General features: G+C 39.7%; 1 protein-coding gene across 1 annotated transcript in view; it reads left to right on the plus strand.

The window, feature by feature from the left end:
• Window positions 1-19,054, plus strand: part of TRPM3 (transient receptor potential cation channel subfamily M member 3) — a 725,609-nt gene that overhangs the window by 503,351 nt on the left and 203,204 nt on the right. Inside the window, 1 exon segment of the mRNA XM_036738414.1 lies at window positions 4,054-4,177. Coding sequence (XP_036594309.1) covers window positions 4,054-4,177 — 124 coding nt within the window.

The raw sequence follows: 19,054 nt of genomic DNA on the forward strand, positions 1-19,054 counted from the left end.
TCCTTATTTCATGTTATCTTGGACATGTGGCCTTCTTTCTATGGCCTGACTAGCAAAGACATGCAGAGACTGTATGATAATACTCTGGTTTCAATCCCCACTCACAAGGCTGGGGGACATAACCAGTATGAGGAATCTGTTGGCTCTCACCCTCTTAATACACAGTGTTTTTTGGAGCACCATCATTCATGTGGCTTTGGCAGTCCTGTTAAGACTCTTCACCCTGCTGTTACCATTTGTTATTCATTGATGCAGCCCGGTGCCCTCCTGTTTTACTCATATTTCAGCTGACAAATGTAGAGATGTGGAAGGCACAAACAATTTTTCCAAAGAAGTACATAAATCAAACACATTTTGAGAGAGAACTCATGCTTTAATAGATGTCCCCCCAATCACAAATGCCTTAGCCATTTCAATAAAAATAAGATATGCTTTTTGCATGGAAAATTTCATGGTATCAGTCCATCAGTGAGCATGATATTAAATGCCAGACGTTGGGGATACAAATACAATGAATGAAATGACCCCACCTATCAAAAAGTTCACATTCTAGTGGGAGAAATATAACAGAATGATGCAGTGGAGAAAGAGGAGAATTCAAGTCCTAACTCTGATACATAGTGGCTGTGTGATGATCCCTGAGTAAATCATTCAGTCTCTCAATAATCTAGGCATTCTCTAAGACTATACATTGAAGAGAAGGTGCCGACCTGCATTGGTAGGGAGCTCCTTCATTTGGGAATTCCTTACTCCATCAGTCCATTCCCTATCCTGATTCCCTGCTAAAATAACAATACTGTTGTTCAGTAGTTTCGGTCACATGTCCTACTCTTCATGAGCCCATTTGAGGTTGTCTTGGCATAGATACTACCTTGGTTTGCCATTTCCTTCTCCAGCTCCTTTTACAGATGAGGAAACTGCGGCAAACAGGGTTAAGCGACCTGCCCAGGGTCACACAGCTAGTAAGTGTCGGAGGCCAAATTGGAACTGAGGTCTTCCTAACTGCAGACCTGGCACGCTACTGTACTGCCTAGTTGCCCCAAATAATATTATACTATACTATAATATAATATAAAAAGTGTAATGATATTTGGAAACACATAGTTCAACGTATGTTCATGTGAGTGTGTATATGTTTATGTGTTTATAAATATATACCTAAGTCGATATAAATAGATATTTACAGAAGTATGTATATTACATGTGTATGTATATATGTGTATATATATATATGTTTATATATATATATGTATATATGTTGAGGACAAGCCACTTGCTCATTAGTCTTCAGTTTCTTCTTTTGAAATGAGGCTGTTGGTTTCTGCTTGGTCTCATAAATAGTTTTGAAAAATCAGTAGCAAGAATGACCTTCAGCCTATAAAAGTTTGTACCGTTCCTGTCCTGAGAGTTAGATTGTTGGGTTTGTCCTTCATTCTCGAGGAGGACCGTGACATCAGGGAAATGATGACACGGCTTGCAGTTGACTTGGATGTGAGTGAGGGAGGGCTGTGCAAGGTCACCAGCCTCACTTTCTCCTCCAGAGCCATCTGGATCCAGTGACCTGATATTCATCAGGATGACTGGAGATGGCCCAGGATGCATTGGGTGACCCTGACCCTGAGAGCTAGATGAGATGATCTAGATATCCATGTAGGTGGTGTTCCATACAAAGAAAGGGAAGGAAATATATGGAAAAAAATTACTGTTGACCAGTGTTTACCTGTGAGTTTAACCCTTGATAGAGCTGACAAAAACAAGGACCTGGTTGAATTGAATAAATGACTCACTAGTGGCCCAATGGGCAGATCATTCTAGTCTCTGGACCTCTTGTGACGTCTTTACACAGCAACCTACTCAACCTGCTCAGCTGCAAATCCAAAGTGCAGCGATGAGGCTGTTTCATGAATACTAGCATCACCATCGGTCTACTAGAAAAGGTACAACTATGGCATCTTAATGGAGTCCACTAATTGGGCCTTGAAAACCCTCATCTCAGAGAGTCACAGGTTGCTGGTATAATTAAGATGTTATAGAGTCTCTCTCCGAAAACAATGAGTGACTTTGGGGAAAGAGAATGGAAGGGGAACATAGAAGCAAGGTGGAGAGGAAAGGGAATACACATTTATATAGCACTCACTGCATGCCAGTCATTGTGCCAAGTGTTGATTATAAATATTATGTCATTTGATCACCACAATAATCAGTGGGCACTATTATAATCCCCATTTTACAGTTGAGGAAATGGAGGCAGATAAAGGTTAAGTGACTTGCCCAGGGTCACACAACTGGTCAGTGTCTGAGGCCAGAGTGAACTCAGGTCTTTCTGAATCCAGACCCAAGACTCTAACCATTGAGCCACCTTTGGTAGCTTTGTTTTGAACCTCAAAATTTTTTGTTTTACAACGATAGGAATGGGAAGCAATAATAATTGTGAATAGGGAAGAGCATGAGGACAGGAGTCAGGGGTACTGGAATCTATTCCTGCATCTGCTATGAACTACGTACTTGACCTTAGATAAGTCATTTTCTATCTCTGGGCTTCAGATTCCTCATCTGCAAAGTCAGGAGATTGAACTAGATTTTCTTTGTCTGCTGGACCTACTGTTCTGTCATTCTTGGGGTTAAGCAGGAAGACAAAGGAAAATAAATTTTGAGATAGTAAAAATTTAAAAAAAGCCTTCATGCAGAAATGCCTATTCTAACTGGACAATCACAAATATTTCTTGACCGTATGACAGTGTGGGTACAAAGTTCTCTAGAGTCATTCACATTCAAGTTTGGAATTAGGACATATCTATATTATATAGCTTCTTTAGAAATGCTTGATCTGATATTTGTTGGCCTTGATATCCACAATGGGTGGTGGTATCCTGAGTCTATTTCATAGCAGACCAAGGGAAACTTGATAGCATAGTGCTCAAGCTTGTTTATCCTAGGGGTATTTTCCCAAGAGCCCTTGGGCCATCTGAACCAGAAGTGTCTTATTAGTGTCTTGGGTTGCCGGGAAGATGAGAGACATTAAGATTTCCCTCTTTTTATGCCTTTGCTTTCCCTGGCCTTCAAGGCCCATCACATGGCTTCTGTCTTGGATGGGTCAGCTGTTTCGCCTTTGTGGGGGAACCTGTCACCCTATTTCATAATTAGAGACAAAGCTTAAAATACAACTGCTCCAGGAAAAACTAAACATCGATTAAATTCCTATAATAGTGTAAACTACTTTTGTCAGAACCTTTTCCTGGGAGTTCTAAAAACCTAAGGAAAGGGTATGGACATCTCTAGGGGAGACAGGCATATTGCTGAAGTTGTATAGAAAGGACCGAGGAAGGAACAGAAAAGGATTTGGGGGTGGGGAGACAAGGCAAACACCCTTCTAAACCTGCAGTTCTTAAGCTTTTTGTGTCATGGCACCTTTGGCATGCTAGACTAGACCCCTCCTCAAGATAAAATAAAACACACAGGATTACAAAGGAAATCAAATCAATTATAATAGTTATAATTTTTTTAAAAAACAAGCTTACAGATCCCATATTAAAAACCTCTGTAAACAATTTTGCCAAGGGCCTGCCTGACAAATACCTTTGTTCTTCATTTAAACAGCTTTAGGCCATCATAATAACCTATCACCAAAAGGTTCTTATTAGACATAAGCATTATGACTTTCAAAAAAAAACATAAAAAAAGCAAATTTCCCTAGCCCAGCTGGCACATTGGCATGTTCAACTCAAGCAGAGATCCCAGCTGAAATCAGAATCCAAATGGAAAATCCCCATGCTAGCTTTCATTTAGAAATCCTCATAGCTGGAAGCCTAAAATGGTTTTCTGTCAACCCATGGACAGACTGGATTTGAAATCAAATCTCAGAGGTGAAAAACTGTTGCTTCAAAGAGCACATTTTTTCCGCTCAACAAGTTTGCTTTTCCCTCCACTGTGTCCTTCTCCAAATCTATATTTTTATTAGCTCTTGAAAAAAGCAGCTAATCTTTTAACTCTTTATTCATGGTCATAAATTTGATGTTGTATATGTATTTTAATGATGTTTCCTTTTTTTTTCAGCCTCATTAATGAATCTTTGAGGGACCAATTGCTAGTTACCATCCAGAAAACGTTCACCTATACTCGAACTCAAGCTCAGCATCTTTTTATAATACTCATGGAGTGCATGAAGAAGAAGGAATTGGTAAGTGAATTGGACTCTAGACCAAACTCTAATAGGGATGGGATGAGTGGCGCTTTCTGCCAAGGGTAACCTGGTGATGCAGTATACTTTCTCCCCCTGGCAGTCCTTCCCAGGTCCACATCATATGACTGACTGTCCATGCTCCATCATGGGGCCCTGAGTGGCCACTTCCAGATGTCATAACTGAGACTTCCCTCCTATGAGGACTACTTTCCCCTGTAGTCATTCCCATCTACCTCCTTTCAGGGGTTTGAAGAACTTGGTCTGGACTTTTTGTAGAATAGACCACCCCTTTGTCCAGATAAATGCACTGCTTAGCTATGCTTTGCACCAAGCAAACCTACCTGTTGAATTTGCCCCAGGGGAAAGAACTCCTACTTATGACTTTGGTTCCAGATGTGTAAAGAGGCTTCCTCTCTCACTCTGCCTTATACAGTGATTTCTTTTGCTCAATCAACAAACATTCATTAAAGCTTATTATGTGCCAAGCACTTTGCTAAGCTCTGAGGATACAGATAACAAGTGAAAACAGTCTGTTATTAAGAAGTTTGCTTTCTAATGGGGGAGATAACCTGTGCATAAATAGGTTCATACAGAGGAGACAGATGCTCAGTACAGACTGGCTGAGGGGCTGGAAAAATCCTCCCACAGACAGTTGGAGATGTGTCTTAAAGGGAGAGAGGAATTATAGGAGGCAGAGATAAAGGAGGGAGAGCATTCCAATCTCAGAGACAAGTAGTGCAAAGTTATGGAGACAGAAAAAGGAGCATTGTAGGCATAGGTATACAAACCTAACAGTATACATACCTAACATACTTTTACATTTTATCGCAGTATTAACACTTTCTTCATCACTTTCTTAAGTCTAGGCAATCACAAAATAACAAATCAAGCCTTGATTTTTAGTGTTTGCCCATTTCCAAAGCATAGCTGTTGTTGTTCAGTTGTTTCAGTCATGTCCAACTCTGCATGACCCCATTTCAGGGATTTTCTTGGGAAAGACATTGGAGTGGTTTTCTATTTCCTTCTCTAGCTCATTTTACAGATGAGGAAACTGAGGTAAACAGGGCTAAGTGACTTGCCCAGGGTCACACATCTAGGATGTACCTAAGGTCAGATTTGAATTCAGGTCTTCCTGACTCCAGCCCCAGCACTCTGTCCACAGCATCACCTAGCTGCCCAAGGTCTAAATACTCATACTGAAATTTTAACGATCAGTAAGCCAGCCAGAGCTGGTTCCTGCATGCCTCTGATAGTAGGTAAATATGGTAGGTTCATAGATTACATGAAGAAACATAATGTGCAAGATTGGAAAGGTAGAAAGAGTCCAGGTTGTAAAAATATTTAAATGCCAAACAAAGTAGTTTATATTTGATCTTAGAAATAATAGGGAGCCACTGGAGATTACCGAGTAGAGGATGTCACGTTCAGATCTATGTTTTAGAAAAATTACTTTGGTAGCTGTGTGGAAGATGAATGGAAATAGAGAGAGACTTGAGGCAGGGAGAGCAATAGAGGGCCATTGAAATAATTGAGGCAAGAGAAGATAAGGCCCTAAAAAAGGGTGGTGAAGTATGTGAGAAGAGAGAGGAAATAGAGGAAAATTTCAAGATTTAGCAACTGAGTAGATACTTGAGGTGAGTAAAAGATTATAAGGGCAAGGATGACTCTGAAATGATGAACCTGAGTGATTAAGAAGATAGTGCTGCCCTTAACAGTAATAGAGTTTAGGGGCAGCTAGGTGGCACAGTGAGTGGAGCACTGGCCCTGGAGTTGGGAGGATCTGAGTTCAAATCTAGCCTCAGACACTTGACACACTTACTAGCTATGTGACCTTGGGCAAGTCACTTAACCCCAATTGCCCTACCTTCCCCCCTCCAAAAAAAAAAACAGTAATAGAGTTTGGTATTAGAAAGAAAAAAGTGATATGAAAACCCAAGAAAGAAAGAATATTTAGAAGGAGAAGATATTCGAGTGTCAACTGCTAGAGAGAGGTTAAGAAGAAAACCTTGAGAGGAGACAGTATCTTTTGCCTTTTTTGTATCCACAGAGTTTAGCATGGTGCCTGGCCCATGGGCATTTAATGAATAGTTGTCAATTGACTGCCTGAGGGAAGGTCATTAAATTAAGAGATTATTTGTAATTTTGGAGAAGGCAATTTCAACCAAGTGACAAGGTCAAAATCTAAAACGCAGAGTGTTTACCAGAGAATGAGAAGGGAGATAGTGGAGACACCAAGTGTAGATAACTTTCTCATATCATTAAATCATGAAAGAAGGGAGAGGGAGGAATACAAAATGCCAACCATGCTGGTTTTTAAAGATGGTGGTCATGTGGGCATGTTTGTAGGGATCAGGGGAGAAGCAGAAGATAGATAGTAAGAAAGTGAAGATGGGAGAGAGAGAGCAGGGATAATATTGAAGGCAATATGCTGGGAACAAATAGGACCAAAGTTACTCGTAGTGGGGTTGAACTTGGCAAAGAGAAGAACCACCTCATTTTTGGAGATTGAAGTAAGGTGACAGATAGTGAGTGGTGAGGTCAGGGGGTATAAAATGGAGAAAAGAGAAGAAGAAAGTCTTGGTGAATGGCCTCTTTTTTTTTTTTTTGATGAACCTAGAAGCAAAATCCTCACCTATGAGAGTAGGTAGAAGGGATTCCATGGGAGGTTTAGGAATAAAAAGGAAGATTTAGCACAGCCATTAGACTGAGTGAGATAGATAACCAATTAGGGAGAAATGAAATGATTGCCTTGCAGTGAATGCCCACTTGAGATTAGATAACATAAATTTTCAGTTTGCCTATTCAGTACTGTTTCATGATTTCCTCTAGCTCCATTCAGCATCATCTGTTGAGAGCAAAGGAGGAAGATGGTGGTATTAATATAGGCTTGGAGCTTGGAAAAATGTGATAAGCACTTGGGCCAAGGGGCAAGAGATTTGAGGATAGAGGGTACTGTAGAGCTGAACTGATTCGCCAAGGGGTTGAATTTGAGAAGGGAAGAAAATACAGGCAGAGGAAGGATGATGGCCTGGGAAACTACTGAGGGATGGATATATTGGTGTTCATAGTAAAGACGAAGAATAGGGTCAGGGATCGTAAAGAGTATGGAATGGTGGAATCTGGGAATTGATGTACGTGGAAGTGAAATACATATCAGTGATATTACTACCATCCTTGCGTATAGCTGAGGTTGGATAGAACCTCGTGGTCATGGGAGCTGAGGTGTTTGGGGAAATAAAAAATTAGAGTACTGAGGGTGTCAGATGTATACTGAAAGCTTCTAGTATGAGGAAAGGAGTTGGAATCAAAAAGAAGACTGAACTAGGCACTAAACTTATTGAAGAAGGAAAAAGAATGTCATGAGAGTCAGCAATTAACAGCCACCAGAATTTGGATTGGGTAATAAAATTTGGATGGTGTGAATTTCAAAAGAGTTGTTGCTGAGTCTGGAAGTAGCAATGAGGAGCATCTACTATTTTCCCTCAGTGACTGACAAGCATAACATATGAAAAAAAATATATTGGAAGACTGGCCAGAGATTCAGAGTTATCTGAAGGGAGCCAGGTTTTAGTGAGTGCTAGAAGATGGAGGGACTGAAAGAAAAGTTTAAGATGAGGGGAACTTTATTAATTATGGAGCAGGCATTCGCAGCGCTTCTTTAACTGTGGGCCACAACCCCATACGGGGTCGAGAAAAATTTGGCCACAGTAAAAGGTTTCTGAACACACAACAATCAAAACTTAATTCAAAATCAAACGTGTAATGAATCCAAGGTGTTTCTGGCAGCACTTGCACATGTTGCATCACACAACTTCACTGCAGCCTTGATTCTGAACACAAAGCATGTGCATTTTGCATGCCCTCAGGCCATGCAAAGCCAACTAATGTCCTCAAAACCAAATTTTGAGGGGAAAAGCTTTAAGAAGCCCTTTGATATGAAAGAAAGGAGCAGGGAGATCTAAAGTGGGATATTGGGGACTTAGGATTGAGGTAGACGGCAAATGGAAGGTCAGTGTTACTGGAACAGGGAGAGTGATAGTGGGTGAGACTATGTTAACCTTTGAGGAATGAGTCTAGGTGGGAAATAAGTGGATGGGGACAGGTCCATTATGGAAGGCAGGTGACTAGAAGGTTCAGAGTTGTCCCTCAAGGTCCTAGAAGGCAATGTGTTCTGGGAGTCATTGGGAAGTGTGCCCCATGATAGGCATGAGCAGCAGAATGTATGTCCAGGAGACCAAACAGATGGCAAGAGGTCCTATAACCCGGGACAATTTCTTTGTGACAAGCATGAGAGGGATCTGGTTAGGAGAGAAAGGGAGCCTCTGGAAGTAGACAGGGAGCAGGGGTTAGCTATCCTGGTCCCACCTCTTGGTAGGCACAAGCAAGGTGTAGCTTGGGACCATTGTGAATGTTGCCACATCTGTGTGTTTTGCTGGTTGAGCTCCTAATCTCCCTGATGAACAGCTAGTTCCTTCCGTTTTCCTTTGAACTTGCTGAGATGTTGCTTGTTCAGTCTTTTTCATCAAATATTTGTAACGGTGCTTAAAGAATCATGACTCTGCTGAAGCTGTCATCCAGACATATCAACTAAAATAAAACAAATAAATTCAAGTAGCAAAATAGGTGCCCTTCTCTACTAGACATGCTTCAGTTAACTGTATTTCAGCTTTGGGATTTCACTTTGCTTCCCAATGGTGAATCATTTACGTCCAGTGTCCAATGTCCTCCGTCACAGGAGGAACAAAGTTAATCCGCCACACAGCACTGAAATGAAGTAGAAAAAGAGGTGTTCAAGTGGGGCTGGAGACTTCTTTTAGCAGTTTCCGTGTTGTCATATGACTGGTGATCAACCACTGTTTACACCGGCAATGCTTCCTTTGTATCCTATTCTATCCAAAAAGATCACAGGGAGACAGATGTAGTGAATACAGTTCTAAGAATTTATTCCATTGTTCAGCAGACCCTGAGATCTACTGTGTCACCTCAGGGGTGCAGGGCTGAATTCAACTGCAAATAATCTGCAAGCAAGAATGCTCATTCTGGCCAGTGACCAGAAGAAGGAGAAAATCAAACCTAATCTCTTCTATCCCAGGGAGTTTAGGACTTAGCAAACCCCAGTGCAGAGATCCTGGTATTACTAATATTGGATGTTCTTTCACCCTAAGTGGGACTGTGAGGCTAGACCAATTTAGAACCAAATCCAGGGATCTGGCTTAATTCAATAAACATTTATTAAGCACCTATTATGTTCAGAATAATTGTGACAGGTGTTAGGGAAGATACACCATATAATGCGATGTGGTTTCTGCCCTCATGAAGTTTATCGTCTATTGGGGTTCAGATAAAACCATTCTAGTGAAGGAAATATGATGAATGATTTGTTCCATTCACATTTGACTGATTCAGAAAGATCAAACGAAAAGTACAGAAACATCAGGATACCTCCAATGTGGGTGTAAGTTACTTCTGTCATGTCACGCAAGATGCCCTCCTGAGAAATCACAAAAAGCATGGAGCCTTAAGAATATTTGTGCTTTTATACCTTATTTCTTTTGAGCCTCGCAACAGCTCTGTGAAGCAGGTAGTATAAATATCACTGGTGCAATTTTACAGTTGAGGAAACTAAGTCTCAGAGAGGTTAAATGATCTGTCCATGATCACACTGCTGCTAAGTAACCCAGACAAAATTTGAGCCTACTCTTCCCTGCTCTGAATTGCATATTTTATCTTCTCCTTTACACTGACCTAATGAAATACTTCAGCAGTTTTCCATTTAGGGATGAAAAGTTTGGGGAGAGAAGAGTAAAGAAGAAGAAATACCAGCCTTGAGTGTGTATGGGAAACAGACAAGCAGCCTATAAAATCCCTATACAAAAAACTCAGTCTGGGCTTGGGCCTCAGTGTCGTGCCCGCTGCCGCTCTAGGAAGGTAGCTCCAAGTCTCCATTCTCTACTGAGATTTCCCTGGGAATTCCTCTATACTTCAGTGATTGGCCATGTTTCATCTTCCATATTACTCTGCCTGAAAAGGCTGATCAAATTATGAGCTTGTAATGTCATGCCTCACACCAACAGCATCGATTTTCTTCTTGCTGGATGCTAATGATTTTCCAATGCCAGGACCAATAACTGGTGATAAGTCTAACAGAAAATATAAGTTTCTCAGTGTTCCTGCAAATATGCTCAAAAGTCTGTTAGAATTAAAACTGAGTAGCTCCAGTTAGGGGCTATAAGGCCAAATGAGGTTGCATTTCTGTGGAAATGGTTTGTGACTATTTCCATTTAGATTCTGGCTTGGAATTGTCGCCTGGAGAGGTTGTTTTAAATGACAGATTATTTACTGCAGGAAATTTAATCAAATCATAATTCCATTCTAAGGAAATCCAGTTTCAGTGTACATTTTAAATGGCTCTTGTCCTTATATCTTTGTGGATAATGCAAAACCAGGAAATTCATAAAAACTAGGATGACCACAGAATTGATGGGGGATTTTCTTACAATCCCAAAAAACCAGTCTGAATAGAAGAGTTAAAAAATGATCTCATAGTTGTCAGGGTTACCTAAAAGGATGACTCCTGGGCCCTCCTCCTATGCCAGATGACTTGTCTCAGTATATCAATTTAAAGGCAGCATCATAATGAAGAAAGTGTGAAATTTGGAGCCATCAAGACCGGAGTTCAAAGCTTGCCTCTGGTACTTATTAGTTGTGTAACTTATTAGAAAGTCACTTAATCTCTGAGCCTGTTTACTTATGTTAAGGCAGCTTCATGATACAGTGAAAAGAGAATCAGCCCTGGAGTCAGGAGGACCCAAGTTCAAATCTGGACTCAGACACTTGCTGGCTGTGTGACAGCAGGGCAAATCGTGTTAGCCTCAGTTTCCTTATCTATAAAATGAGCTGGAGGAGGAAATGGCAAACCACTCGCGTATCTTTGCCAAGACAACTCCAATAGGGTCACAGAGAGTCGGACATGACTGAAGTGACTGAACAACAGCAACATTCATGGGGATATCAGTACTTGAGAGTACGTCCCTGATATAGTTGTTCTGAGGCTCCAATGAAGTCATGTATATAAAAAACTCTGAATTTCTGAATGAATGTCAATTATGTTAGCTTGCACGGTATCAGCGCAACATTAGTGAGGTATTCTGGGGTCATTTGGGTGTTTTAGTGTCATGGTTTCCTTCTATAAGTATTTATCAAGGGAGTAAAACACTGTACTGGACACCGCAGATACAAAGTCAAAAGAAACTATTATACTTGTTGTTGTCAATAAATTCTTTCAGTCATTCCTGACTTTTTGGCCCCATTTGGGATTTTCTTGGCAAAGATACTGGAATAGTTTGTCATTTCCTTCTCCAGCTCATTTTACAGATTAGGAAACTGAGGTAAACAGGCTCAAGTGACTTGCCCCGGGTCACACAACTAGTAAGTACCTGAGGCCAGATTTGAACTCAGGAAGAAGAGTCTTCCTGATCCCCAGCCAAGTGCTCTGTCCACTTTATCATCTAGCTGCTTTTGCTATTATATTCAAAATAATCTATTCCATAGTAAATGAGCACCCAAAAAGGTATCACAAGACCTTAATCTGGTCCCAACTGTGCCCAAATGTGCATGAGGCTATGTCACTTAAATCTCTTTAACCTCTTTTACCTCTATAAAATGGGGTTAATAATACCTTCCTTAACCTTCCTCACTGAATTATCATGAGAAGCAAATGAGGTCCCCCTTTGGGGGAAACTCTCCCCAGTATAAAGTATTATTGTAAGGGATTTTTTGTTCTTTAGCCAAGCTTTCCCTTAGTGCTCCATGATTTGTTTTCTCTCCTTATGTATTGGCACTGCCTTTGTTGACTCTTATTCTCTGTCATATGGCTCTAATTCTTACTTATTAGCATGCAGGTATAATCAGGGTTACCTGGACATCCCTGTTACATGGGCTTTTAATGACATCCAAAACTCACTTGCCAGTTTCCTGAAAAGCCCAAAGGAAAGGACACAATGGCACTGAATGTACCAGCAGGAAAATAGAAAACATACTTTTAAAAACTCCTTTGTTGTACCTGTGTGATAGATTCTTTCCTAGGAGCATGAGCTGGCTACTCGTTTGCTCTATGCAGCCTTGGGGAATGCTTATCTGCTCTGTTAAAGCTTACTTCATCTCCACTGCTATGAAAAGCAAAAGGTCAGGGCTTAAAAGAATGAACCAAGGTGTAGGAATCCCCAGAAAACACTGCCACCCACCCCAACTTGTATCGTGTTTACTTTATATATAATGGATAATATAGATAATAAATAATATAGATAATATAGAAAATAAATAATAATAAAAAACCTCTCCAGGGGACAATATATATAATGGATAATATAGATAATAATAAAAATAATAGGTATTTCATCATGATAATAATAGCTAATATTTACATAGCACTTACTATGCTCTAGGCACCATGCTCATCACCATTATCTCATTTGAGCCTCACAACAACCAAGGGAGGTAGGTGCTATCATTATCCCCATTTTACAGACGAGGAAACAGATGTTAAGGGACTTGCCTGTGGTCACACAACTACTAAGTGTCTGAGGCTGGATTTGAACTCCAGTCTTCCTGACTCCAAGTCAGATACCCTATCTACTCTGCCACCTAGAAATCAAATCATAACCATCTAGGCCTGCCCATCCTGTGTGACTCATCACTTCTCCAGAGGGGATCCACCCAACATGCTAAGGTAACCTTTTGCCATCACATGGCTACTACCAATAGAGCACATGGCTGCCTACATTTCTTTGATGATGCCCTTGACACCATTTCTCTCTAATTCCTTGTTCGCTGTGTCATGGCGTACTTATGGGAGTGTATTATGCATGTGCTTTTCTAGATACACCTTGTTTCCACCCAGTAGAGTGTCATCTCCTTAAGAATAAGAAATGCTTCGTTTGTATCTTTATATTCCCAGCAGCCGTCAAAGTGCCAGGTATTGATTTAGCTTTGCAGGGTTTATTTGGTCTGAACTTACAGTTTCATCAGTGTAATAGTTCCCAGTTAAAAAAAAATTCTCCTAATGATGTAAATCAGTAAATGGTTGGCAACTTACCATTTAGAGAGTTTCTTGGGATATCAAAAAATTAAATGATTTACTCAAAATCATATGGACAATGTATGTGAAGAGTGGAACTTAAATCCAGGTCTTTTGGACTTAGAGATGAGCTCTCTATCCAGCAGTCAGTCAGTGAACATTTATGAAGTGCCTACTGTATGCCAGGAATTGTGCTAACTGCTGGGGATACAGAAAGAGGCAAAATACAGTCCTTGCCTTCAAAGACCTCAGTCTAATGCTACCCCTTGTGCGGCCTGTGGTACTCCATCCATATATCCATAGATGTACACATATACATATATAAATGTAAAACATTTATAAAACACTTTAAGGTTTGCAAAACATCACAGCTGGTTGTTGCACAATAGATAGAGTGCCAGCCCTGGAGACAGAAAGACTCAGCTTCCTGAGTTCAAATCTAGCCTCAGACACTTACTAGCTGTGTGATCCTGGACAAATCATGTAACCCTGTTAAGCCTCAATTTCCTCTTCTCTAAAATAAGCTGGAGAAGGAAATGGCAAAACCACTCCAATATCTTTGCCAAGAAAACAACAACAAAAACAAACCAAATGGCATCACCAAGAGTCAGACTTGACTGAAACGACTGAACAACATGCATATTTGATCCTCACAACAACCCCATGAGGTAGGTGCTACCTCTTCTGTCCCCCTTTTAAAGATAAGGAAATTGAGATAGAGAATTTAAGTGGGTCAATTCAAAAATATCTAAGGCTAGATTTGAACTCACATATCCTTGATTCCAAGTCCAGGAAATTCCAGGTCCTACTCTACCACTAATCTACTTTTTGAATGACAAAAGTCAGCTTCCTTTTCTTAGGTGAAATCTCAACCCATTGTAACAGAAAGTTACAAATCAACAAATACACATTTCTTCGTTGCTAGTCTTTTTTTTTTTAAGGTGATGGGATTAAGTGACTTGCCCAGGGTCATACAGCTAGTAAGTGTCTGAGGCCACATTTGAATTCAGACCCTCCTGACTCCAGGGCTAGTAGCCCCTATGGCCAGTTTTCAGATGACCTGGTATTTGTAATGCACAAAGAGTTCTGAGTCTTCTTCCTACCTCCTATGTAATTTTCCTATTCTCTGCTTATTTGCAAAGTGCTCCGAGAGCCTTCACACCCGAGTACTTTTTTCATTATTATTTTAAACCCTCATGCAATTTCCAGAGGGTGATCCCAATATGATGAGTGACTTTGGCACCATGTACTTTGTAGTTAGTTTTCAGAAGCTTTGTGGCCCAGTGATGAAAAAAGACAGAAATAGGATGAAGCTCCCACCATCAGAATTCATGTCAGAAAGATTAAGACAAAAAAATTAATCTCTGAATCCCTCCCACATGGCTTTAGAATGTATTTTGCTGCCTTTACAACATTATAGTGCCTTCCCCGCTTCTATTAACTTAGCAACTGTAGCTGTTTCTCATTCATATGTGGTGATTCCATAGGCAGGAAGCAGATATAACACACAAAGTATTAAGTATTATTATCCAGTCCATCAACTTAGGGTGCATGGGAATGAGGCGGAATAGAAAGTTTTCCCCAGTAGCCCTATCAAAACTGAGCAGCTCCCAAGAATAAAACAGATAAACAACTTGTAGAACTGCAGTAGTGAGAGTTTCAAGGGAATTAGAGGAAAAGAGCATTTACTTTTAGGTAGGATTGTAATAAATGTCTGTCATATGAAGGCATTTGAATTTTTTGGGTGCAGGAGGCATAGTAGATGCAGTGCTGGGCCTGGAGTCAGGAAGACTCGTCATCCTGAGTTCAAATCTGGCCTCAGACACATTAGCTGTGTGACCTTGGGCAAGTCACTTAATACTGCTTGCCTCAGTTTCCTCATCTGTAAAATGAACTGGAGAAGGAAATGGCAAACCTTTGCCAAGAAACTCCCAAACGGGGTCACGAAGAATTGGACATGACTGAAAACAACACAACAGCAACAACATGGCAGAACACAGAGTACAGATCCAGAGGACTGGATCTAAAGTAAGGAAGACCCGCATTTGAAACTTGTCACAGAAACTGAATTGATGTGGAACCCTGGGCAAGTCATTTAACCTCTCCCAGTCTGATCTGTAAAATGGGGATGACGACGGTAGCGCCTGCTTCACAGGATCGAAGGAAATAATCTATAGAAAGCACTTCGCAAACCTTTAAAGGGCAATATAAACATTAACATTATTACCACAACTACGAAGTCATAATATGTTATTATTATCATATCTCCACTGAAGTATTTTTATTTTTTCCACTGAAATATTAATCTGTAGTAACATGAATATAAAGAAAAGATAAAATTCACGAATATAATAAATTGGACCCAGAGATCCATTGCTAGATATATACATACTCCAAGGAGGTCAGTGATAAAGACAGAGGTCTCATACATATCAAAATATTTATAGCAGCACTTTTTGTAACAATAAAGAGTAGTTTATTATGTTATTGCTTTTTTTGTTGTTGTTTTTTGGAGGGGGGGAAGGCAGGGCAATTGGGGTTAAGTGACTTGCCCAAGGTCACACAGCTAGTGAGTGTGTCAAGTGTCTGAGGCTGGATTTGAACTCAGGTCTTCCTGACTCCAGGGCCGGTACTCTACTCACTGTGCCACCTAGCTGCCCCGTGCCATCCCTTTTAACAAAGAATAAGGAGGAGGGAGAAAGGAGAAACATCAGTCCAGCAAAATTAAGCAACCATGGATCAAGTCAGAGATGATAAACAGGGTTCTATGCCCATAGTTCCTAGTTTGGCATAAAAGAAAGGCACTTGCATTCTTGCAGCTCTTCTTTGGAGCCAAGTTTGATCATTATAATTTCAAAGTGTTCAGTTTCAATTGTTTTCTTTTTGTCATACTTTCCATTCTTTCATAGTCATTGTGTATATTGTTTTCTGCTTTCTTCACTTTGCATGTGTTTATATTACCCTCCTTAATAATTCTCTGCATTCATCATTTCTTACAGAATATCATTATTCCATCACAGGCACGTGCCTCAAATTATTAAGCCTTTCTCTAATCAGTGGGCTTCTACTTTGTTTTCTACTCTTTATTGTTACAAAAAGCACTGCTATAAATATTTCTATATGTAGGAGACCTCTCTTTTTATCACTGACCTCCTTGGAGTATGTATATATCTAGCAATGGATCTCTGGGTCAAAGAATATAAATATTTTATTCATTAGGAAGCAACAATTTATGAGGAATCTGAGATTGTGTAGGGTTAAATTAAGTTGTGATTAGTGTCAGTGAATGAATAGTGAAAAAATACTAAATTGCGCCTTAGACTTTTTTTAAAGCTTTCTTCATATGTATTACCTTTAAATGTAGTGTTTGGTCATGTGGTTTAAATTCAGCTTTTTAACAAAGAATTATTTATGACCTTTAAAGGAGAAAATATAATGATTTGATTTTCCCTACCTAAGCTTAGAGTCATAAAATAACTTACATTATAACAAACGCCATACCTATTATACTCGTGCAATAAAATGGCATACATAAAGCTGGCCTTAATGCTTAGTCTTGGGGTTGGCCCTAAATATATGCAGAGCAGAATTTTACCTATGTGGTTTTGAGAGATGCCAAAGCTCCACCTGCCTAAAATGTCATTATTATGTATTTATTCCACAAATCATAATAGCTGACATTTTCCTAGCATTTTAAGGTTTACAAAATGCTTTACATATATTATCTCATTTGGCCCTCAAAACAACTCTATGCTGTGAGGTTATGATGGGAAAACTGAGACTCAGAAATTTGAAGAAACTTGCCAGTAGATGCATAACTATGACTCTCCAGAAGTAGGACTCAAACCCAGATTATCTACTGAATGCCTGTCTGATGCTATTCCTTTACATAATTATGTGTCCCTAACAAATATTTATTGAGTGCGATAAAGTAAAATGAAAGTCGCTGAGGGCAAGGACTATTTAATTTCTCTCATCATAACCTAAGTGCCTAACACTATGTCTTTCTCATAAAAAGTGCTTAATAAATACTTGTAGAACTAATTTTAAATTTGTTGAGTGCTTAGTCTATGCAATCCACTATGTTAAGAACTGTGGGAGATATAAAGATTAGTAAGACATAGTCCATGAACTCTAGAAACTTACATTGTAATAGAGGGGATAACATATACAGCCAATAAAAGGAAGTATAAAGACCCATAAAAAAATGCATTATCAAAAAAAAAAAACAGACTTCAGAAAGAAGAGGGGTCATTTCCATCTGCGAAAATCAGGGACGCTAAAATACAAATTCCTGAGAGAGGTTAACTCATTAATTCATTAGTGCAGTTTAAGGTTGTAACTTTAGCTAGTATTTATCTGCTGTGGCATAATAAGGAATAAAGAATGGGACTTGTGGACCATGAATAAAGAATCTAGGAGGAGCAGCTCCCTGCAATCTCATCCCCCATATCAGGATTGGGGGAGAGTAATACAAGGCATGGATGAAAGAAAGCAGGTCCAGGTGAGTCATTGGGGATTTTGAGAGGATAGTAATGTGAATAGCAAAAGGAAATTTTTCTGTCTAGCTCTTCTGCCCACAGCCAGTTCAACCTTGTATTGTGCTTAGTACACATGGGGCATTCAATGAATGCTGATTATTCATTAGTTTTAAACCAGGGAGTGATAGAATTTGATCAATTCTACCTCACTAAACTGCTGACCTAATAATTATTATCCTCCTAGGTCATTGATCCATTTAGTCGTTTGTTCTTAGAAGAGTAAGTTTTACTAAGAACAAATGTTTACAAAGAATTTGAGTTCCAAGGAATATGGCTTAGCTTTCCTAGAATGTTGCTAGCCTAGCCCTGGTGTTCTATATATTTTAGTCCTATATACAGATTACCAAAATTCCATCATCCTTCTGCACTGAGTAAAATAATTAAGATTTTCCCCTCCTATAAAATTATCAGAGTAACTGATAATTCAAACTTGGAGACTGACACAGTCTTAACACAGAATATGCAATGAAAGTTAAGACAAGATTTCTTATACACAATTTCTTGCCACACCAGCTAATCAGAACCACATAACTTTTCAGAGAATTCTGCATGTGGGCAGAGGAAAGGCATTTTAAACCTTAATATCTCTAGCTCTCAGATTCCCTGGGTGTCCAACAAAAGTAATAATATCAGCTCATATAGAAACTTAATGCTAGCAATGACCTTTGACTATACCTTAAGAAATTCAAAGTATTCATTTTAAAATGTTATGGGGTTTGATGGGCAACAGTGAACCCTGGTAGTTTCCTCCTTCCTCTAGGGAATAAAAGTAATACTTGAAGATTACTGTTTCATTTTGTTCTTTGGACCGGGCGGGGTGGGGGTGGGGGGCAGGGGGAAGCTAATTTACTAAATAAGATGACAAGTCATGGAGAATTCTGAAGCTATTGCTCCAAAGCAGTGAGTGTATACCTAACTAGGGTGCACTAAGTCCTACAATGATCCCTTCTTTATATTGTAAGTTTCTTAAAGGCAAAGTCTCTGTGTAGTACCATATATGGGGGCACCTTCCAATTCACCTCTTGGGTCCCCTAGACAAAGCACTTTGTAGATCTGTATCCACTCAAAACCATAGTTCACGTGTGTTTAATTTTTCGAATCAGTCAAAGGAAAATGATTAAGAGCAAAGGGATTTAGTGAAATTGCGTAATTTAAAAGTAGCAATAAAACATTTCCCCTATAAACCTAGGGTGTATTCTCCATGAATACCCAGTGAGGTGGAAGAATGTATATGCCTAAGGAACATGTGTGTAGAGC

Source organism: Trichosurus vulpecula, chromosome 9 (assembly GCF_011100635.1).
Source record: "Trichosurus vulpecula isolate mTriVul1 chromosome 9, mTriVul1.pri, whole genome shotgun sequence".
NCBI lineage: Eukaryota > Metazoa > Chordata > Mammalia > Diprotodontia > Phalangeridae > Trichosurus > Trichosurus vulpecula.